The 22,967-nt window shown below is 56.8% G+C and overlaps 1 protein-coding gene across 2 annotated transcripts; it reads right to left on the bottom strand.

The window, feature by feature from the left end:
- Positions 1-903: 903 nt before the first annotated feature.
- Positions 904-18,846, bottom strand: RNASET2 (ribonuclease T2). 2 transcript variants are annotated; one of them, XM_059176547.1, is made up of 10 exons: positions 18,742-18,846; positions 18,479-18,641; positions 15,980-16,043; positions 14,280-14,335; positions 12,952-13,009; positions 10,174-10,241; positions 7,051-7,164; positions 4,075-4,120; positions 2,611-2,685; positions 904-1,380 (listed from the first exon to the last, which is right to left on the bottom strand). In XM_059176547.1, the coding sequence occupies exons 2-10, from the start codon at positions 18,565-18,567 to the stop codon at positions 1,204-1,206; spliced, it is 747 nt and encodes a 248-aa protein (XP_059032530.1). In that variant the 5' UTR covers positions 18,568-18,641; positions 18,742-18,846; the 3' UTR covers positions 904-1,203. The 2 variants fall into 2 exon arrangements, with proteins under 2 accessions (XP_059032530.1, XP_059032531.1); XM_059176548.1 differs by having other exon boundaries at positions 18,479-18,660; positions 18,742-18,823.
- Between the last annotated feature and the right edge of the window lie 4,121 nt (positions 18,847-22,967).

The raw sequence follows: 22,967 nt of genomic DNA, 5'->3' as shown, positions 1-22,967 counted from the left end.
CTTGTTGCTCTTGGAATCAGCCACCCCCCTTGTGCACTGACACTAACCCTAAACCAAGAAAACAAACATCAGTATCCCTCATAGCATGACCTCACAGCCCCTCAATTCAACAGGTTTTCTGTTAAAAACATGGTTCTTTTGAAAATTGTTCTTAGGATTAAGTAAGTCAGTGTTCTGAAGTACCCAGAGTCAATTCAATTCCAAGTGTTCGATGAATAAAAGAACTAGGACGGCATCAACCTGATTAAGACAGACAGACAGGTTCAGCTTTAACCCCCAGAGCCAAAGGCCAACCAAGGAGAAGTTTTGAAACTTCCATTTCAGAAGGGCCAAGAGCAAGGAGAGGCCGTGTTAAGGGGGTTTCCCGCGCTTCAGCGGCCCGTCAGGGTCCACACTCCACAGACGAAGGTGCGGTGCGGCGGGTGGGGAGCCTGCTCAGCGGCTCTGGCACAAAGAGGAAGGCGTGATCTCTCGGGGGACAAGCCGCTGCCCCCGGGGCCAAACTGTGTCACCGCACGTCTGAGTCCCATTCACCAGCAGCCCCACATTGTGGCAGCTGGGCTACCTGCTCACAGAGGGGACCCCAAACCGACTCCGGGCTGATGTTCAGCGACACCGGACTGGGTGGGGATGCTGGCCGGCCTGTCCCCTGCAGCCCCTCGGGGCACCTCTCCTGCCCACACCAGGCCACTGAGGGGACATGGGTGAGCAGGTCCTGAGCTAGGAGGTGGGACAGCCACCCGCTGCTGGCCTCCTCCTGGCCTGACAACAGGCTGGCATGTCCCCGCGACCCCCGCACCAAGAAGGCTGCCGCTTAGAGGGACAGGCAAGAGCTGTTCCGAGTCCCCACCGTGTGTTCATCTCCAAGGGCCCCTGCTGTGTCTAAGACGCCCAAGACCTTAATAAAGGAAAAAGAAAATCCACATCCTTTATTCCAAACACAAAGCCCTTACCGGGGCGTGGAGACTTCCTTTCTCTCCGCGCACCCATGCTGGGCCAGACTCATAGGTGCCATGAAGTCAGCTCATGGGCGTGCGGGGAAACGGAGCACAGAACAGCCATAAAGTAGAGACGCTTGTGCAGTAGAGACGCTTGTGCAGTAGAGACGCTTGTAAACAGTTCACCTGGCGGCTGCTTTCTGACAAGCAGCGGTTTGTGACTCTCTCCAGCTTTTAGAAATAACGTCCCGGTGGCCTGGGGGCGTCAGCGAGCGCTCTGCGGTGGCGGCGGGTAGAAGGCCGGGCCGTCCTCACAGACCTCCAGCCCCGGGCCCCAGGCCCTCCCGGACTCCCCCAGCTCCCCCGGCTCCGTGCAGTTCCGCAGCCGCAGGTCCTTGGTGAAGCAGAGCTCGATCTGACCGATCGTCTGCACCTCCTCCCCCTAAAACCCAGAAAATGAGAAATGCCTGAGAATCCGGATCTCGGGGGTCCCCTGCTCTGTGGTCATCAGGCCTCAGAACCTGAAGAGACAAGGGGGGATTCCAGGGGCCAGCAACGAGCCTCCACCCCCCGCAGTGACCCGCAGGGGGCCGTGGGGCTCAGAGCCCAGTCACCACCCAGACGTCCCCTGTGCCAGCCTGGCGGCCCTGGGTGACAGGGACACCGCTCAAACCTCAGACACGTGCAACTGTGTGCCTGTGGCATACACATCACAGCATCACCGGGAGAAGCAGTTTTGTAGAATAAGTAGGTCAGGGAACCCCACTGCTCAAAAAGAATTAAAGTCTTATCAAAGCTGACAAAAGAAATGAGAGTCCGTCTGCACACTAGATAAATGCGTGTGGAGACTGAGACCGACAACACAAAGCCCAAGAAATCCCTAACGCAGACCTGCTTCCTACAGCCGCCTCCGGCTCCTGCCCCGCTGCCCCTTCTTGTGGGAGAGAAGTCTTGAGAAACAGACTGTTTGAGCACGGCACTGAAGGACAATCGTGTGCCTATGCGTGTGCATAATTTTTTTTTAATTCCAGTACGGGTGGCACAATGTCCTGTCAGTGTCAGGTGTGCGAGACGGGGACTCACCACTTCCGTGCGTCACAGGTGCCCCCCTCACCCCCATCGCCTGCTCCCCCACCCACCACCCAGCCCGCTAATCACCAGCACTGTGTTATCTAGAGTCAAGAGTCTGCTTCTTGGTTTGTTTCTTTTTTTTTCCTTTGCTCATCTGTTCTGTTTCTTAAATTCCACGTATGATGAAGTCCTACGGTATCCGTCCTTCTCTGCCTCACACACTGATCAGCATTTTACTCTCTAGCTCCATCCGCATCATTGCAAATGGCACGATTTCATTCTTTTTGATGGCTGCGTAATATTCCACAGGGAACAGAGGCCGCATCTTCTTCATCCAGTCATCTACTAATGGACACTTGGGCTGCTTCCACAGCGGGGCTATTGTTGATAATGCTGCTGTAAATACTGGGGTGCAGGTACCCCTCTGAATCTGGGTTAAACCAACTGCGATTTTAAAGCACACGCAGGATTTGCCTGTGCGCTCACACTCCCACACACACACACACCTCTGCCCCTGGCAACTCTACAGTGACCACATGGATGTTGAAAACCTGTCTTCCTGATAAAGACAGAATGAGCAGTGAAACAGAGCACATCTGACCTGTTTTGGAGGAAGACACTGCACTTTTGGTACAACTCCGTACATGCTGGCAAGGGCGTCTTTAATATCTGAAATCTGAAATGGAATCAAACGCATTAGAATTACGGGGACAGAGGCTGTGTAAGGGCTCCGGTAGACGGCACACTCGGCTTCCGCACTCACAACCCGCACGGCTGACCACAGGGCACCGTCCTCGGGCACTCCAGGCTCGCAGACAAGAGAGGGCAGGGAGAGGCTGTCACCCACCTGGGCTCCCCCCTCAGACCACAGTGGCCCCCACACGTGCTCTACAGGCTCTGTTCTCCCCGCTGCCCCGTGCTTCTGTCCACACCCAGAGCCTGCTGCGTGCAGTAAGTCGGACCCACTTCCAAAGGCCGGGACTCGCGTCTGAGCTCAGCTCTTGCTGCTTCTGAACCTAACAGAGCACCTGCAGCACCCACGGGGAGCCCAGGACACTTGCCGTCCGGGACCATTGAAAGCAGCAGTCTGACTGACACGTGCTGGGCAAAAATGTAAACACAGTCACCCTACCTGCTTGAACTTGGACGCCGAGGACAAGGGGGCCCTGCCAGCCCTCTCTTTCCTGAGGCAGCGGACACGGTCTCCCCAGGGTCACCATTCCCTCCCACCCCCACTCTCGGTGCAGGAGGAAATTAAAGGGAAAATCCAGACCCCGTCCAGATCCGGCTCAAGCAGGAACCGGCCACACGGCGGAGCACAGATGCCAGAGAGTGACAGGCCCAGGTGACAGCGCAGTGTTAGCAGGGGACTGGAACCTGGATCGCTAAAATCAGTAACTTCAAATCTTTTTTTAATCCCAGGAGATTAAATCAGCCTAAGTAGAGAATGCATCATGTTCTCTAACCCAGGAGTCAGTCAGCTTACTGGGTAAAGGGCCAGAGGACAGAACCCAGGCTCCGAAGGTCACTCAGTGTCTTTCTGGGGGGACACCTGCCCATGGAGGGTGACCACGAGCAATGGTAAAGGAATCAGCCTGGCTGTGAGCCAGGAAAACTCTGTTTACAAGAACAGGCTCTTCTGGGTAGAAAGCGATTACCTTTTGTATATGCTTACCAGACAGTAAGATCTGGGCTATTTAAATGTCTAGTTTTATCACGAAAACAAAAACAAATCTTATGCCTCCTCATCGAACAAAATATCATAAAACAGAATGTGCTTTTTGAACCACCTACTCCCCAGCCCTGTGCGAGCTGGGAGCACGTGCCTCACCGAGGGACCGTGAGTCGAGGCTTCAAAATCATCATTTACGTAGCTTTTGGATCCCACTCAGTGCGCACCAGGAAGCAAGACTTAAATAAAATTGCTCTGGAACCATAAGAGTCTAACAGGAGGGGGATTGTCTGAGGCCCTTTAAAACCCTGGCGTGGACTAGGCTGCACAGTACCTGTGTGCTCCTCAGGTAGCAGATACACATGCGGTTATGGAGCTGAAAGCAAGACTTACCTGGTAGTAATTGATAGATGGCTTTATTCCCAATTTTTGGAGTATGCTAAAATTTAAATAAAAAAAATTAGCCTTATAATACCGTACATTTTCTTTTCTTGTTCTTCTTAAACATCCTGTTTCCTAATAAAAATGAAGACACTCTTAAAAGAAAGCACTTATTTTCTATTGCTTTGGGCAATAAATCTGGGCACAAGGAGAGCAAGTCAACGGTTCTCGGGCTTCGCCGACAGCCCCTGCCCATGGCTCACTCGCTGCTGACCCTCCTTCTCTCTCCAGCACCTGCGCCCTCGCAACATGGCCAGACGGCCCACCCCCACTGCGGTAACGGCACACACGTGACCACCTCTCTGCCAAGCCTGTCTCAGGCACACATGTGACCACCACTTTGCCAAGCCTGTTTCAAAACACAGTTAGCAACGGATTCTGGATTCCAGGCTTATCCTAGAAAACCACACTTGGTCAAATCCTCAAATATATTCAACACCCACAGACTTGAATCATTTCCTTCAGCATATGGTTTTGACCAGCCGTCCCAACAAAATACCATATGACTAATTCACCTGTTAAATGACGGCGTGGGGTATAAACAAGTCTCAGATTAATGGTCTCAAAACAACACTCGAGTCCCCAGCATGCCTCCCTAGATTATCCAGGCCATCAGCCCCCGGAGTCAACGGGAGACCTGGGTTGCCTCTCTGGACATGGGCATCGTCAGATGGGACTGTCCAAGGAACCAGCCTGCCCGGGGCACGCCTCCTCCTGCTATGGTTTCTGGCAACAGTATACAATGTGTCAACAAGCCAGTGTTTGCACAGACGGCGCGGCACCCAGTGGCTGGATCTCAGCTGTGTGCTCCCGGCCCCGGCAGGAGCTGGTGGTGGGCAAGGGTCCTTACAGCCTAAAAAACCAAAACATGCCCACGGCCTGCTCTCACACTGTCTGTACGGCATAAACACCAGATATCAAAGGTTCCAGAATTGTAAAACTTTGCAAATTTTAAAATATTTATTTCAAGTTACAATATTTTAGCTATGCTGGGATAAATAATATAAAATCAATCTCGTTGCTTTCTTTTTGCTCCTTTTAATGAGGTACTAGGAAATTTTAAGTTACGTGTGGGGTCTGCATTGTATTTCTACTGGGCGGTGTTGCTGAAAAGCCCGAGTCAGGTCACCAAGGAAGTGAGGCAGAGAGAGAGATACTTGGGGAAGTCCGGCATTCAGCCCAGGTTAGTCTATACTGTTTTCTACGGTGTTGCCATTAGTTTGACATCCATTCCCTGGCCTGTGTCTGTAGGTTATCAAAGATCTTCTATTCACAGTATCTCGCCTTTTTTCAGGTTTGTGACCTTCATATTATAAAGTGAGTAAAACACTGTTAGTTTATGCTAATATGACAAGCTTCCCTCTGAGAAAAAGATATCCGCAGTGATGGTTTATAATATAGAGAAAAATACAAGGGATTTTATGTTTTGACTTCCTAATTTTCTGAGTACCGCGATTTTAGATTTTCCTTGGGGGACCGGGGGAGAGAATGTCATTTCCTTACAACTCTCTCCCCACGTCCTATGGCCCCGCAGGGAGTCGTCTCTGCAGGAGGAGTAAGCAGGCTCCCCAGCGACCGCCACGGCTTTTCTGACGCTGCAGGAACCCCGGCACCAGGACTCCCGCACGCGCGTGTGCCACGAGAGCCACAGAGACTCAACAAGGGTAAGCCAGGGGACTTAATAAATAGCTGTCGGGTGAAGGAGGGACGATTTAGATGTTGTAGATAGAACCTTCCAGCAGTCCCCATTCAATGCCCTCTTCCTGCCTGACTGAGCAGAACAGGACCCGGGGAGCTCGCAGGAGCTCGCGCTGCTCGTGCATCAGGAACCCCCGGGCGCAGTCTCCTCCCACAGCGGCTCCCAAATGGACTGCGCTCTGCCCGGCCACACGCGGACACACTCCCGCGGATGTCAAGGATGTCTGCGCTCAGTATCCCCTACACTTTGGGGGTAAGGAAATGCTCCCCAAGGTCTTGCTCTTGCTGTGGGAAGAGCCTGCAGAGAAGCATGGCCCGCAGGAGCTGGGCGGCGCGGCTGGAGTGTTACCCCCGGCCCTCGAGGGGACCCCTCTGTCATCTTCCGGCTCGGCAGACAGACCCAAAGGTGCAGAAACTGTGCACGGTGCACAATGGGCGTCTTGTTCTCCCCATAGGCACTCGCCCCTCCCACGCCAACACCGGACCCCACCCCCTTTATCACAGTGAAACGGGGGACTGGCTGCGCCTCTGTGTGCAGGACGTAGAGGACACATGCAGAGAACCGATGGGGGCTCCCGCACTTTCTAAGCAGATGTGACGCAGCAGCTTTCACGAGGGTGAACAGCAGAGGCTCCCGACGGGACCCGGCTCACTCCGACGAAAGCACACTAACTGCCTGTCCTGGTCTTTAAAACGCAGTCGCAGGTTTATCGTGTGACGGCCCAGATGAAGGAAAGCAGGAATCCCTCCCACACTGGCCACCAGGAACACTCAGATGGCGGATGGCCAGCCTCGCCCCTGCTCTCGGTCATGGCCTGGGTGGGGGTAGGGGGCCTGGCCCTCCACAGGGCCATCTGGAGGGGGTATTTACGAGGTCTAGGTAGTTTCTAGGCTTCGAGGACCCCTGCCCACCACCTCCTCCTGCTCGATCCAGAAGCCCGAGAGCAGAGATGCAAACCCTCTGAGATGGGCGGTCTGTATAGAACCTGCCACGTTAATGCAACACACTTCTGTCCAAAATCCCGGCTGAAACACGCATGCCTTGGTCAGTCTTGCTTCCTCGGGCCACCTCGCCGTCCGATGACATCCGAGCCCAGACAGGTACTTGCGTCTCCAAGACTGCTGTACGTGACCATGGCCCAGACTGACCTGGAGGGCTGGGTGGGAGGCGCTAGGATTCCTCAGGATGGCTCCGCAGCCCGTGAGCACCAGGCCCCCGGGGGTCCCTACCTGTTAAGCTCCAGCTTCTCATAAAGACCCAGGCTTCCCCCAAAGTATTTCTTCTGCGAGTTGAGGGCGTCGAGCTGAGCGGCACAGGTGCCGTGCTTCTCCCACTCATGCTTCCTACGAGAGTATTTTAACAAAAAAATCTCTGGTTAAAAGTCATGAAACAAATACAGAAGGAAGAGCTCGCGCCAGGACTGGGTAGTCACGCGCATGTGGTTTCTGCTACAAAGAAAGAAGACAAGACTCCCTGTGTGCATCGGGCATGACGCGGGAGTCCCTTGCGCCTGGGGACGCGGCCCCAGGGGACACAGTCTGGTCTCCAGAGAGCACGCCGTGTCCCTGCAGCCTCCACCGCCAGCAGGGACGACTCGGTTCGGCGATGCAGCACAGCCACAGCTGAGGAAGAGCAGATGCCATGACGCAGGCCCCTGGCCACCGGCACGGGTGTCCGCGGGGGCTCCGGCTTCACGGGGACGCTGACCTGTCCTTCCTCAGCAGCGAGCGAAGGACAGCAGCCACACGACCTCCTGAGAGATGCCGCAGGCCCACTCCCTTCTCCACTGTGTCCTCATCTGCCCCCGACAGAACTCTAACAGGACAACACACGAGCAGCGACACGGATTCAAGAAGAAGATCGTAGATAACAACTCCCCACATTGCAGCGCAGGTTATCGAGAACTTTCACGTTCTTCTGCAAGGCAAACGTACTGCTGGCTCAGAAATGGGGAAACTGAGGCAGGGGGGCTAGCGAGGCCACCCAGCCAGCAAGTCCCAGAGTCTGCCCCTAAACGGCTCTCTGGACCCCATATCAGCCCTCGTCTGGCTGCACCGCAGAGCCACCCCCACAGCCCGCAGACGCGGGGCGCACCGCCCCAGAATCGCAGGCCGCTGTCCCATCGGATGTTCGCCATCGCGAGCGCAGGAGAGCAGAAGAGGCATTTGTGAGGGGGACCTACGCTGCCTGTGGTCTGAGCCGACACCAGCACATCCATGAGGCTGGTGCACAGGGCCCGTGCGAAGTGACAAGTCACTTCAGCCTAAGAAAGCGGCGTGGGAACCTTTCTTCCTCTCCCACAGCCTCCAGAGTGAATTATTTCTGCAGAGCAGGAGAAGGATTTCTTTCTGACGAGATGAAGATGGAACCCGCGGTGCAGACGCCCTAGTGTCCGTGGAGCTGGAACTGTTCCGAACCTGCCACAGGAGGAGCTCGCAGCGCAATGAGCCTCATGCACAGAACCTGCACACCAGCCCGGGGGCTCTCCACACACAAGAAATACTCGATAAGTGTCAGTTTGGATCAAGCTTAAGGATCAGAATCCATTAGGGCATCATTAGTGTATGTCCAACACTGAACCCCACCTCATTTGGAACAGGAAAGTTTGCATTTATCACAAAATGGTCAGTGACCAGACAGAGGTGCCCATCATGGTGTTCCCTCGCCTGCTGGGGGACACACGAGCAGACCCAGGGGCCACCCTCCAGGATGAGAGGTGGAGGCTCCTCCAGGACGTTGAGGCCCAGGACGCCGCCCCCCGCGAGGCCGCTCGCTACAGTGGGTCTCACCCAACTCTCCTTCTTCTTCGCACAAGCATCAGAAAACAAACAGAAATCCTACTTTGCAGAGGGCTGTGTCCATGGTACCTTTTAATATGGCTAATTTTGTGATTAGATTTAATCTTAGAGAACCTTCTCGAGCATGGAGTAACACCAAGACCGTGTACTCTGCAGACTTGGATCCTCTCTGGGAAGATCAAGGACGGTTTTCAGACAGGGACCCTCCTCCAGAGCGCCTCTGGGACCCTCCTCTGCCCCGGGGCTCCGACGACGAAGCCGAGCTGGACCGGCCAGAGGGCCTCCGGGACCCTCCTCTGCCCCGGGGCTCCAACGACGTGTTCAAGGACCAGCTCAGACCACCACCACCTTTATGGGTATTTGTCGACTCACTGGTAAGTCTCCCGGCACCAACAAGCAGACCGGCTGTGGCACAGAACACAGCGGAACGCATGGAAACCCGTACCCTGTGTGCCTAGCACGGACTCGGCATTTCTGCGTGCGCTGTGAAGTGCTCTAGAGGGGTCCCCCAGCTCCTCCCATCCCCCCACTGCAGCTCAGCTGGGCGTCAAGTTCCAGGAAAACATTCTCGGGAACACGTCTGTGCAGAGCATGGGTCGGAGAGCCGGGCCACTCTTCTCCAGGACTCCACGTGTTTCTCCTGTGCAAGAGACCCGGGAGGGTTCCAAGCACCAGGGAACCTGGGGGACGGGCACCAGTGCCGCTCCGTGGCTTCAGAAAGATTCCATCTCCACTTAAGTCTTTTCCTGAATGCTCTAGACAAAAATATTTCCAAACCGAATTAACCATTTTGGATAAAATCTAAGTACTTGCGACCTGAATGTAAACCGCCACATCGGAGTGAGGCCAAGACAGTGATTATTTCCGGCTATCATAACATAAATGAAAGGAATGTTATTTAACCTTCTTCCCAAGCACTGACCTAAAGAGCTGCCTTGAGTTAAACACAGTGTGTTCTTCCTTGGCTCAGTTCCTGGTACACTTCAGGATGTTTCTGGAAGAGGTTGCGGACCGAGCCGCAGGTGGGACCCGACCCTGTCCTCGCTAAGTCGTAGCACAAGACCTCGACCTCTTTTTCTTCCTTGGTGGATCTCGTGGCAGTAGCACAAAGTCTTTAAGAAACATCCTCTCCTGCTGCACTGCGGCGAGCGCCCCGTCGGTACCCGAGTGTTTGTCTTAATGAAACCTCAGGAGAGGAGAGCGTAAAGCGAAGTGACCAATGAAGTCACGGACGGAGAGCCAGTCCGTAAATTCCACGTGCCTGCAGGGTTTTTTTTTCCAAACAGGCTCCACACCCCGCGCAGAGTCAATGCAGGGCTTGAACTCACAACCCTGAGGTCAAGACCCGAGCTGAGGTTCAGAGTCAGACGCTAAACTCGGTCACCCGGGCACCCCTTGCCCACATTTATCATTTACTGGAGAAGGCCCCGAAAAGGGTCTCCCAGATAAAAAGTGGTTCACCCTTGGCACCTCAGAAGAGCGGCCCTGTGGTCCGTCCCCGCGCCCCAGCCCCGTGCCCTCACCCCCCTGAGGCTGCGGCGCCCCTGCACTCACCAGAAATGGCTGTGGTTTAGTGGGTGGATCACATCGGGCCAGTACATCTTCATTTCAGGCAGGAAGTCCTGTGCACACACAAAAAAATCCACGTATGACCTAAGGCCTCGCCGCCTAGAAGGCCAGTCTGATTCACCATTACGTTAAAAGGAGTGACCTCAGCCGATCAGTAACACTCAGGGGAGGAAGACGATTCTGTCCCCACTCGCAGGAAGCGACAACACAGAGAAAGGTGCAAGGTGACTCATCACGAGGGTGCACTGGAAAGCAGGTGCGCTCAGAGGGGAGTGGGTAAGCACTTGGCGGTCCAGCCCGACGAGGGGATATAGCTCTAACAAGAAGGCGGCCATCCAGCTGTGATGGGACACAGGAGAGCCTTCCGTGCACATCAGTGAGGCCAACCTGAAAAGGCCGTGTGAGTCCTGATGTGGCCACTCTGGACAAGACTAAAGTACGGAGACGGCAAAGGCTCAGTCAGGGCCCGGGGTGGGGAGGGGGACAGGCAGAGGAGGAGGGATTTTAGGACAGTGAGATGCCTCCATAGGGTCTAGTGAGGGACGTGTTATCTGTCAAAACCCATAACCCTCCGTGACGCAGAGCGAGCCTACGGGAACCGCAGTGTGTGCTACCAATGAAGTACGACCCTGTGACAGGCATGTCAACTGCAGGGGACGCGGTGTGCTGGGGGACATATATGGGACGTGCCACTCAATTTTTCAGCTTTAGATTTCTGCTCGAAGGAGTAGCATCCACAGATTAAAACACGCACCACAAAATTCAGGCTCTCCTTTCCCCCAAGTAGAGCTCATTTGGGCCGGGAGAAGGGCCCCCTAAACTGTACAGACAGTTGCCCTAAACCGCACGGCGCCCAGGTTTACTTCTCAACTTCTCCAAACTCACCAGGCCGGAAACAACGTTCACTTAAAACATCGTCTAGACAGACTCCGGGTGACCTCGCTCTCCCGTATTTGCCACCACCCGTCACTACGTGCCCGTCACCAGACAACGGGACACACCTCACGTTCCCCTGCCAGTAAGCCTTGTCCTCACGCCCCCATGGCAAACTTCCCAGGAAGCGGTCTGCCTCCTTGTCTGTATGTCCCCGGCCTTGCACTGCCCACACTCGGGCTTCAGCTCCCACCAGCCCCACAGGAGCGGGGAGCAGGCCACTTTCCTGGGGACCAACACTAAACTGGGCTTTCTGGGACAGAACAAGTAAACCAACAGTGTCTGAACAGAGAGCGGCTTGTGGCCACCTTCCCCGGTGCCCGGCAGGCCGCTCCACTGAAAGGGCATCTTCAGCCTTGCTTTTACGAACCCTGTTAGCACGCCCTCGGGAATCCCCTTCTCCGGGCTCCTGTCCTCCCCTCCCTCCACTGGCGGCTTCATCACACGCACCGCCCCCCCGCCCCAGTCTCTGTTCCGGGCTGGTCCTGCTTCTCCACCCTGTCCACGCTCACACCTCTGTGCGCCATACGTCTGTGCACGGATCACACCCGAAGTTCGCCTCTGGCCCAGACCACTCTCCTACAGACCCACGGAGCCCCCCTGGACGTTTCCAGGGCACGTCAAACTCAACACGTCCAAAGCCGACTGTCACCCGCACATGTGCCAAAGCCCGGCCCCGTCGGGAAGAAGGACACCCCCAGCCAAACCCCTAGCCAGAGCCCCACTGGAGCTTCTGTCCCAGCGAGGCACCGAGCCCCGTTCAGGCGACTTCTGTGGCCCCTCCGGCCTTCCGCTCCCACGGCCTCTGCCCATTCGGCTCTTCCGCCCTGGCCGGTCCCCCACGGCAGCTCTCAAATGAACACGGCAGCCGAGGCGCTTTCCCACTCCAGCGGGAATGCCAGAGGCCCTCAGTACAATGTCAAAGAATCTGCAGTTCCACTGTCGGGTCACGAGACTCTGACCAGGAACATCCCCGTGACATGAGGCAAGCTGCAGAGAGTCCAGGAAGGCAGACGTGTGTGTCTGAGGAACGAGGCGCTGCCAGGCTTTGGGGTGCACTAGGAATTCTTACCGACGGTCCTCAGACTCAGGCCTCCAGGCCCATGCCAGTGGGGGTCCTCACAGGAAGGAAAGAGGAGAGTATATTGTGGACGAGAACATGTGAACGGTCTGGAATGTCCTGCCATGCCCCTCTGGGGGCCGTCTATTCATGGCAAAGACCCCCATTCTAGCAAATCCTGACACTACCTCCTGTTTTCAGGGAGGCCCAGTGCCCTGGCAGGCCCTGCCCCATGAATCCAGGTCCTCGTCACCAGACAGGGGACTGGTCACACGCACGGCACGGTGTCTCAAGAGCGCGTCGGCCAGCAGCACTCATCAAAGCCGCTCCCTGGGCTACTCCGTCACACAGGCTTCTGTTCTGGAAAGGCCCATTCCTTCTGCTCAGAGGCCCTCGCTGGAAGCCCACCCCCCACAGCCAGAAAGGCCAGGCGTGGTACCCCTGCCTGTCCTCCGAGCCAGAGTGGTCTAGAAATGCTGACCGGGAGGCACGGGGACCCTGGGACTAATGTGGGCCAGTGGGGACCCGTCGGGGTCTGCTGTCACTTCACACAGGTCCCGTCTGGTGTCGTGGGCACCAGGCAGGGGAGAAAGGGCAGTTTGCACTGAACGAGCAGGAGTGTTTCATGGATCCAGAAATGCGAGAGAAGTGCCAGGGCTGAATCCTGGGAACATGAGCGAGATCCTCACGTGAGCACACGCCGTGGAGGACACACGTGCGAGGGGCTAACCGAGGGCAGCACCAGCAGGGGCGACGGAAGGGGGCGTTACCTTGATCTCTTCAAAGTTGAAGGGCCACGATCCGTTACACTCTTCTGCTCTATCGGGCCTTGGAATCAAAAGGAAACAACAGACGTTAGTCTTCGTTGAGGCTCCACACGGCAGGAGACATGTCCCTTAGCGTCTGCGGGGGTCAAAGGCTGAGACGCTCTAAGGCCACAGGAGTCCCTTAAGGAAGAGCCCGGGTAGGGTGACCAGAGAGCCCTCCCGGGGCCAGGCCAACAGGGCGCTCTCCCCAGGAAGCAAGTGAAGCCAGCCGGTAGGGGGAGCTCGGGAGTCGGGCGCGGGCCTGCACTCTCCCTCTGCCAACCTCAGGCCACAGGCACCAGTGCATCTCCCTCTCTCTAAGGGAGGACGGGCTCAGGGACCAGCGTACAGACCGCGCTCACACAGGGACCCAGGCCCAGCGAGTACGGCTTCTTAAATTCCCAAGCACGATCCGCTCCCTGCTTCCCCACGTCTAGTTCTGCACAGGTCAGTCCCGGTCCGCAGATGCAGCCGAGCTCTCCAGGCCACCAACTCGACTTCCTAGACTGCCAGCGTGTCTCCGTGTCCGCAGGCCCTGCACCCTGACCAGGGCAGCCCCCCGCCAGGACAGCACTGTGCACTGTCCTCTGAGCTGCATCTGCAGCACGGACGTCCGCACGACCCGAGGAAGCCTAGCTCCCGGAGACCGCAGGGTCGGATCACGGCCCCGGCCCCCGCTTCATCTGCTGCCCACAGACCCCCAATCTGGAGGAACACACATGTGCCGGCAAAGACCACAACGGCCCCTCCTCCCACAGGAGCAGCAGGACAAGAGGCGTCCCGCTGACAGGCTGACTCAAGGACACAGCTGAACATGACAAATACACGCATGAAGAAGGAAAAAGTGCACAAAATGCACGCGAAACCTGAGACGAATCCGGTAAATGTGACACACGCACTGTGTAAATACACACACGCGCACATACAACACGTGTGTACAGCACACATGCGCACCGTGTAGTACACACAACACGTGTGCACAGCGCACACACGCTCACTCATTTCTAAGCATCTATTTATTGCCCCCAAAGAAGGACACAATGAGAGGCTCAGGGATCCCAGCCTGGACCCAGAGTCCCTACAAGCGTATGTAAGCCAGGCTGTCACTGTTCTACCAAAAAAGAACTAAGCAACCACAAGATCGGGGTTACTGTACAAACAGCGGAGATACTGTAAGTAAGGATTCGGTCCACTGACTAAACTCCCAACGAAAACCACTAGTGGAACCCTTAGGACCAGCCTCAAGCTGCTTTCAGGTGGGCTAGCGGGACGTGAACGGCGCGGGGCCTTGCCATAATCCGTGGATGGTCCAGTAATCCGGAGGGTCTCTGCAGTCCTTCTCCACCTCCTGCAGCGAAAAGACACAGAGCACATCTGTGATCCGCGGCTCCTTCACTGCGGCTTCCGGCGCGGCCCCGAGGAGCGACACGGGCGCGGGGGCTCCGACCGGAAGGAGGCCCCGATCCCCAATTATGTAACATAATTAAAAACTGAGTTTTGCTTTTTTTTTTTTTTTTAAATGTGTTCTCAAATTAAGTCCATCGGACGGAGATGCTCCCACCCGCCCGTTCATCTTCTTCCCGTGTGACCATAAACGTGCGAGGGTTCCCGGTCCCCGTGAGATGAGTGGGTTCAGCCACCAGGGCCAGATGTGTCAGCGACACACTCAAGCGTGAACGTTGGACAACGTAAACTGGAGCGCTCGGGCGCGAAAACACCAAAGTGAGGAGAACACGACAGAGGTGACCTCACAGAGAGAAAAGCTGAGCAGCGCCCCTCAGGGACCTCCCAACTGTTTAGCTAAATGGGGAGTTCTTGCGAAGTACCCGACTACCGAGAAACGTGTGGACGGCTGTGGGACCAGGTAGGACAGACTCGGGCCCGATGCCCCGTGGTGGGGAATGAGCCCCCGAAAAGCAGGTGTGGGGGTCTGGTAAGGAACAGGTGAGGCTCCAGGCGGGTTTTCAAGCCTTTCCTGTCGGGATCACCTTCTGTGGGGTGGCAGCTCTGCCCCAGGCTGGTCTGGAAATTAGGGAGGCTCTGGTTTAGGACACTGGCGCGAGGCGGCGAGAGAGGTCCCTGCCGCAGGCCGAGAGGGCATTAGAGCACGGCAACGAGGTTCAGCGTCAGAGCGGGGGCGTGTGCCTCCCCTCTCCCGACACCCCAAGTTCATTCCGCAGGACAGCAGAGTCCCAGCGGGGGGCCCATTTCCCACAGGTGCCTGACTGGCGGAGAGCAAGGTCAGGGCCCATGGCCGGAGTTGGGGGGAGTCTTCTACTGGCCCCATGCCCAGTGTCTCAGATGAGTCTTTAAGGGGACAACTGGGGCCCAGGATTGTGGAGAAAGAGACACCAGCTTCTCCCTGTAACGCCTGTGTCACACACACAGGGAAGGAGCCCAGAGATACCTCCACTCCCCAGGATGACACCAGGGCCAGAGTACCGGGACCCCTTGTCCTGGGCATCTTGTAGAGAAATTAATTCCCTGACAATGAGACTTCATGAGCAGAAGATTTTTAAAAAATCTAATTTCTGAAGCCTCAAGGTCAGAACACATTTCCATACATGGATGCAGTCCCTGCACAGGAACACACCCACATTTTGTCGCAGAAATGCCTCGGCCACCAAATGACCCCACTCCCTGCCCCAAAGGCAGATCTTCCGGTGTTACCCAAGACGGGAGCTCCCTACAGGGCCCTGCCCACAGGAACTCAGGCTCCCGCGAGGCCCCGCTGCCGGGGTGGGGAGCCAGGTCTGCAGTGACACCCAAAGCTGGTCACGCTGCTCTAGCCTGCGCAGCAACAGCCCTAAAGGCAGAAAGCGACAATGAGGTGTGAAGTTTAGGAAACTGGACCCAGAGACAGAGAGCAGCTAGGACAGACATGCCAGAGGACTACAAATGACACATTTCCGCGAGGAAACGTGGATACAGAAACCCACTCTGCACGGGGCTTCACCAGATGAACGGGCCCAGTCGAGGCAGAAAAACTCACCTTGCACACTGTCACAGGCCAGTGGTGAACCATAATTAGTTTTTTCCACTCATGATTGTCACTGCTGGAAGACAAGGAATTTATGTTTCAAGAACCGTTCTAAAGTTAAAGAAAACTTCATCTATCAGTCTGTCTACACCGTCATGCATTCAGCCAACACTGAGGGACTGTCATGGGCCAGGCCCCACCGAGGGACAGGGGCGCTGTCCTGGGCAAGGGCCCAAGTCCCTTCCCCGTGATGCACGTGTACCAGGGAGGGAGATGGTGACCACGGTCGCTAAGAGAACACACGTGGTGCCCACAGTGACAGTGATAAAGAAATAGGAGCCAGCACGAGGACAGGCAGGCTGGCAGGGGGGCAAGAGCTGAAATCTGAGCCAGGAAGCCTGGGAAGGCCTCACTGAAGGGAGGCAGAGGCCGGGAGGGAAAGGGGGAAGGAAGCCCGAAGTGGTCTTCCTCCTCGGCTTGGTCACGAGTGTAGAAACAGAAGCACCATCGTCTTTTAGCCACGTCTGCGAAACCCGTTAAGGCCCCCAAACCTGAATTTCCGTGTGGCTCACTTGGCAGCAAAACACGACTTGAACTAGCATGAGGGGCTGAGTGCCCTATGCCCACTGGAGTGAAGGTGCAGGCGGCCGGCTCCACAGTGCTCCCCCAGATACAGTGCTCCCTCGGACTCAGTCCGGAGCATGGCCATGCCCCACCTGACCCGCACGCCCCGCATGCCTCCCTCCCCTGGCTCTAGGACCTTCAGGTGAGCGGAGGGAGCTGTGTCTGCAAACAGGTTGAAGCAGGATGGATAACGACAGACGGAAACGCCAGCAGCCACACAGGGACATCACCCAAGCAGACACTTCCATTAGATTCTGGAAGGAATGATTCAAAAGTAAAGCGGGACCAAGTTCTCACACGCTGGCTTCTGTAAAGAGGGCAGTCGTGCTGAATCAGCACAGAATCACAACCCAATGTTACAAGAGCGTGGCTGTGTGCCACACTCAGTATAGACGCAGCACGAGCTGCAGCACGAGAACTAGAGCTGGGACGAGTGTCAGAAGCTGCTTTTTCAGGGTATACAACCCTCGTTTAGGTGGAAACTGAGGCTATGGGATTAAAGCTACAGCCAGGGAAGGAGACCCCGTTCCTCCAGGGAAGAATTCCTCCAGGGAGGAACACACTGTGTCCCGTGAATCTATCAAGACTGGGAACTTCTGCAACACAAGGGCCACACACAGTCCAGTAAGAGCGCTGGGGGCGTACGGGAACCTCCTGCAAAGCAGCGCAGACCAGAGTGTGAAGAGAGAAGCCAGAGGCCGAGGAGGAGGGGAGAGTCACCCAGCTGTCAGCCCAGCCGGCGCGCGGGAAACCCCTGCGGACCCCTTCCGTCCTGGAGGGTTGAACCAGCTGTTTTCTCCAGACCACGCCTCGCCACCACGGCTGTCCGACTACACCAGCGCATGCACTGTGAAGGGAGCGGCGTGGCGGGGACCACAGATTAGAGCGTCAGCTCTTCATGGACATTTACTGGCTGCTGCTGGCCAGGCGGGGTTCTACGCACATCCTGCCTCTCCTCGAATCCATGCTCAGGAGGCAGGTGACAGCTGAGCAAAGTCACCCAGGGAGCTCCAAGGTCACACACCCGGATGAACCAGTGGCTGGTACTCAACCAGGACCCCACACCTCCTTTCCAATGATACACTCTTAACCTGATGGCCAAAACGAATCCATTAATAAATGCAGCTGGGTTTTTTTTAGAAAATAGGCTTTCTGGGAAAGCTGAACTATAATGTTACCTTTTCAAGTAGATGATAAAACAGGAAAAACAAAGTCATTGCTTTTCCCTCACCTACTATGTAAGAACGAAAGCCTTTTTTTTTTTTTACGATTTTATTTATTTATCTGACAGAGATCACAAGGAGGCAGAGAGGCAGAGAGGGGGGGGGGGGAGCAGGCTCCCTGCTGCGGGGCTCGATCCCAGGACCCTGAGATCATGACCTGAGCAGAAGGCAGAGGCTTAATCCACTGAGCCACCCAGGCGCCCCAAGAACGAAAGCCTTTATTAAATACTAAATCACTGCCCAAAGTAAACAGAAGAAAAAATTACAATCCGGTGCCCGGAATTCGGTTCCGCCTACAAGGAAGCAAGAGACTCCACACGCGCTCCCCAGCCCAGAGGAGCGGCCGCACCGAACGCCGGCGGGGGTAGGAAGAGCCGGCGCGGAGGCTGCGAAGAGGAAGCAGCGCCGCGTCCAACCCAGACGTGCGCCGCTACGACGCCCTGCCGGCCCCGACCCGGACCCCAGCCTCGACGCGGACCCCGGGCCCGACGCGGACCCCTGACCCGACCCGGACCCCGCCCCGACGCCGACCCCGGGCCCGACCCGGACCCCCGCCCCGACGCCGACCCCGGGCCCGACGCGGACCCCGGCCCCTGGCCCCGACCCGGACCCCGCCCTGCGCCAGCCCCGACCCGCCGCACGCACTCCGGGGCTCCGGGCTCACCTCGTGGGGGACCCGCGCGCGCCGCCCCGGCAGCACAGCGCCAGGCAGAGGGAGCTCAGGAGCAGGCCGCGGGCGGCCGCGGGCTTCATGGCGCGCCCAGCCAGGCGACGACGCGCTCCGGGGCACGAAGCCTCCAGGGTCCGGCGCCAGGCCCCGCGTCTCCCTGAAAATGGACGAAATCCCTGACCCCGAGCTCGGACCCGCCGACCCCACCCCGGAGGGTCCGCCGTCCCGAGGGGCCCCGGCCGGGGTCCCCGCCTCACCCCGGCGCCCAGGCGTCCCTGCAGGTGCCGCACCGCGACCCCAACCGCGACCTCGCAGCTGACACCGCCCCGCCGCCCCGACCCGCGCGTTTCCGGCTCTGGACGGCCGGCCCCGCCCCCCCCAGACGCCCCGCGGCCGGGACACGCCCCCGTAGACGGGCACGCCCCCGGCCGGGCAGACACGCCCCCAGACGCCCCCGCGGCCGGGACACGCCCCCGGCCCGGCAGACACGCCCCCTCGGACGGGCACGCCCCTACTCCCGCCCCTTCGCCCTCTGGCTCGGGTGTCCCTGCGGACGCTTCTCTATCGGCCGCGCTCCCGCCCCGGGCCCGCCCTCGGTGGTGTCCCGGGCGTCCTCGGGCCCTTCCTCGCGGAGCTGAAGCTCCTGGGGCCCCGCGGGGCAGGACCGCCTCCGGGACACTGTGCGCAGAGGCGGTGGCAGGTGCCGCAGCGCCGGCTCCCAGGGCCTCGGCGAGGTCGCCGGCGGAGAGAGCGGCCTCGGCCCGCGCGGACGGCGTCTCGCAGCTGGCGCGCGGCTGTTCCCGCGGGACTCCCTGCCCTTCCCAGCACAGGGCCGTCAGGGAGGCAGCCCGGGCCCTCGGTCCCCACGCCGGCCCCAGCCCACTGTACTCCGCTCTGCTCCGCTCACACGGTGCCTCCTGCGCGCACACTTCCCGGAGCCCGGGCCGAAGGGCTGGGTGTCACCGCGGAAGCGGCCCCCTCACCCTCCGAGGGCCACCGGGACACTCGCACGGAGAAGCAGACCTGTGGCAGCAAAGGAATGTCCTTGGGTCTAAGAACAGGGGGCGTGGGGGGAGTGGCGGGAGCAGATCCTCAGAGCAGGGGCTAAAACCACTTCCCTCCGCCCTCCACCGCCTGAAGGACTGGCCTTCACCGTCCACGTCCTCCTTCTAGGTCCTCAGAAACTGCACCCTCACAGATTGCCCCAAACCACCCAGCTGCAAGCCTGTCTTGTCCCCTTGGGTTTTCTGTGGCCCTGAGGACCTTCACTGCCTGGGACCCTTGTGCAGGACCGGGGTGCACACCGTGCTGGAGGCCCTGGCTGTCCCAGCAGAGCTGGCCTGTTCAGGATCCCCGCCATGTCGCCATGGAGGCAATTCTGCTCCCCCCAGTCCCCGCCCCACACCCCCATCCTAGTTAATGCCAATCATAGTTGCCTTTCCAGCGAACACATGGCTTCCTCAGAGTCCTTTGTCATCCAGGACAACCTAAGGGTCAGGTGCATAGGTAATGTGCTCTCCTGGGTGATGTCGGCATAGTTACCTGTGTTCACATAAAGTAAGTGTGTGATTATCCCATACTGTCCGTCTTCCCCTCTGGACTGACCCCTAACCTGTGGGGTCTGACGCTAATTCCAGATAGTGTCAGAATTGAGTGAAATTGTAGGAACCAGCCACCAGGGATGCCCCCCATATATATGGTGACCAGAAGTGAGTGTTTTGTGGCAACAGTAAGAGACACTCACAGGGAAGGGACACAGACGGGAAGAACTGGGTGTTTTCCTCTGTAGGGAAACTTGATTTCCCCATGACACTGAGTAGAGGCTCTGTCATGGGGACAAGCAGAGGTGGCTCCAGCTTGCAGGAACCGGGAGGGACCAGGGGTGATACTGACAGCTCCCAGGAGACACCATAAATGGGACCAGTTTGAGGTTTAAGAAGTGGGGTCAGCTTGTGCGGAAGCAGGTGCACAGGAGGCAGGGACAAGATGGCGATGGCCATTTCTAGGAACAGATCATTCTTAAGTCACGGCTGATGCCTCAAGCTGAGATACTTTTACTGACCAGCTTCTTGTTGATTTAACTCCTCTGGTTTCTCATGCCCAGGTCACTTGTGCCAGGTTATGCTGCAATGTCAGTCCCCAAACCTCAGGGGCTCACTAACTGCCCCAACCGAGGTTGGCCTTTGCTCATGCTCCTTGCTGGCTGTAGGTCAGGGGCCGCCGCAGCCCCTGGCCTTCTTCACTCTGGGACCAGCTATAGCCGCCGCCTGCCATTCTAACGGCCAAGCTGTTGCAGAACCACACTGTGACTCTGGACCTAGGGGATCTGATGTCCAATCTTCCGCTGAAAATTTTTTTTGTTCCAAACAAGCGGCCTGCGCAAGACTGGCATCGGTGAGCAGAAAGTATCCTCCTAAAAGTGGGGGCCTTGCAGGCACAGGACAGACGTCTGGGACGGACGGGAAGTACAGCAAATAGCTGGGCAGAGTCGTATGGCCTGTCGTAGGTGAGGAGGCAGGAACAGGACCTTCACCCACCCCAGGTGGGAAAGCGAAGCGCCAGCAGTGCAGACAGCACTTGGGGGCCGGATGGGAGGGCACTGCACTGCTCCCGCAGTGGGGCAGCCTGGGGGGGGCGAGGGGTAGAGTAACAGGAAGCTCGGGAGAAGCTCCAGCTTGACTGAACAGCTCCCCGTGGGCGAGCAGCTCTGCTGGCGGGGGATTTGTCGGAGGCGACTAAGAGACAGGAGTCCTCAGTTGTGGGACAATCTGGTGTGCCCGAAGTTAGGCTGTGACATTTCCAAACAGGCTCTTCGGTCTCTGTATGTGTTCAAGGAAGGCGCCTCCGGGAGCTGGCAGGGTCCCAGCCCGCCGAGGGGGGACTCTGGCTCATAGGCTTCAAAGCTCACATTTACGGGGGGTCTTCCAAACAAACAGGCCAGGGCACTCAGGGTGAATAGGGCTTAGGGTCAGGTGCCTGGTTTCAGAGCAGAGGGCGCACCGCGGGCAGGAGCCTGTGCTCTGACGGCAGATCGCCCTGTGTAAGTTCAGGGTCTCCCAGTCGTTACCTATGTAAACTCAGCACCCTAGCTGGCTCCTCTAAGCTTCGGTGACCTCGTTTGTAGAGTAGGAGAGCAATCCTCTCTAACAGTGTCAGGGGGATGAAAAGAGACGTCAGTGGCGGCTTCGCAGGAGCCCACCGAGCCTGGTGCAGGTGGCACATCAGGGCTGCGTCCTGTCTTACTTACTGCAGAACCCGGACCCTCTGCTGGGAGGGAAGGACAGCGAGGGGCTCTGCAGACTCGGCCTCAGCCCTAAGCCTGGCTTTGGGGGTGCTGCTTGTAGACCTTGCGTGTTGAAGGTGTGAGAGACGTCCGTGGTCCCCGTCTCTGTTGTGTCCAGTGTTCTCAAGCTCTATATAGCTTTATCACGCTTAGGGGAATCTTCTTTTAAAAACTTTGTATTCTAAATTACTTTTATGCTGAGAAAGTTAGGACACTTTCTAAATGTTTTCCTCCTAAGCTTTCTTCTCTCTCTCTCTCTTTTTAAAAAGATTTTATTTATTTATTTGATAGAGAGAGAGAGGGAGTGCACACTGGAGCTGGGAGGGCAGAAGGAGATGGAGAAGCCGACTCCCCGCTGAGCAGGGAGCCCGATGTGGGGATCGAGCCCAGGACCCCAGCATCACAACCTGAGCCACCCAGGCGCCCCTGGATTTTCTCGCCTTATACTACCCATATTTGCGGCCTCTCCTTGTGGTGTGGCTCCTGTGGCAGGGGTTTCTGTGGACCTGTTTCTTCGGGGCAGTGACTACCACAAAAGAGGGACAGGAGACGGGCAGGGAGGCCAGACAAGGCTTCTCAGGATAATGTTTCCTGAAGATGTCACTTTGCTAGTTGGACCATAAAGAAGAAGCTTTCTGTAACAGAAAATGACTAAATCTCATCAAACAGCATGAGATTCTGAAATGTGGAATAAAAAAATATGTGTCTGACCCTTGGACAGCTCAGGGGTCAGGGGCACAGACCCATGTAGTCAGAAATCTGTGCATAACTTTTGACTCCCTGAAACCTCAGCTACCAATAGCCTGGGTTGACCAGATGCCTTACCAATGACATTAAACAGTCAGTTAATATGTATTGTGTATGTTGTATGTATTACACACCGTGGTCTTAAAATAAAATAGAGAAAAGGAAATGCCATTAAGAAAATCGTAAGGAAGAGAAAATACATTTATAGTACCGCACTGTCCATTGAAAAAAAAAACCTTGCATATAAATGGACCCAAGCAGTTCAAGCCGTGTTGTTCAAGGGTCAACTGTATTCACTTTACTCTTTGGTAATAAACTTTAGGCTTCGAGGCCAAGGAATTATTACCAAATGTTTACCTAAAAAGTCTACTATTTATGATATTTCTGGTTGCTCTCATAAGAGGCTCTGAAAAGGGGACAGAAAAAAGATGAGCTCGCTCACCTCGATGTGCA

Source organism: Mustela lutreola, chromosome 6 (genome assembly GCF_030435805.1).
Source record: "Mustela lutreola isolate mMusLut2 chromosome 6, mMusLut2.pri, whole genome shotgun sequence".
Lineage (NCBI taxonomy): Eukaryota > Metazoa > Chordata > Mammalia > Carnivora > Mustelidae > Mustela > Mustela lutreola.
Note: the sequence above shows the minus strand (reverse complement) of the source record. Positions and strands in the feature narration are given on the sequence as shown.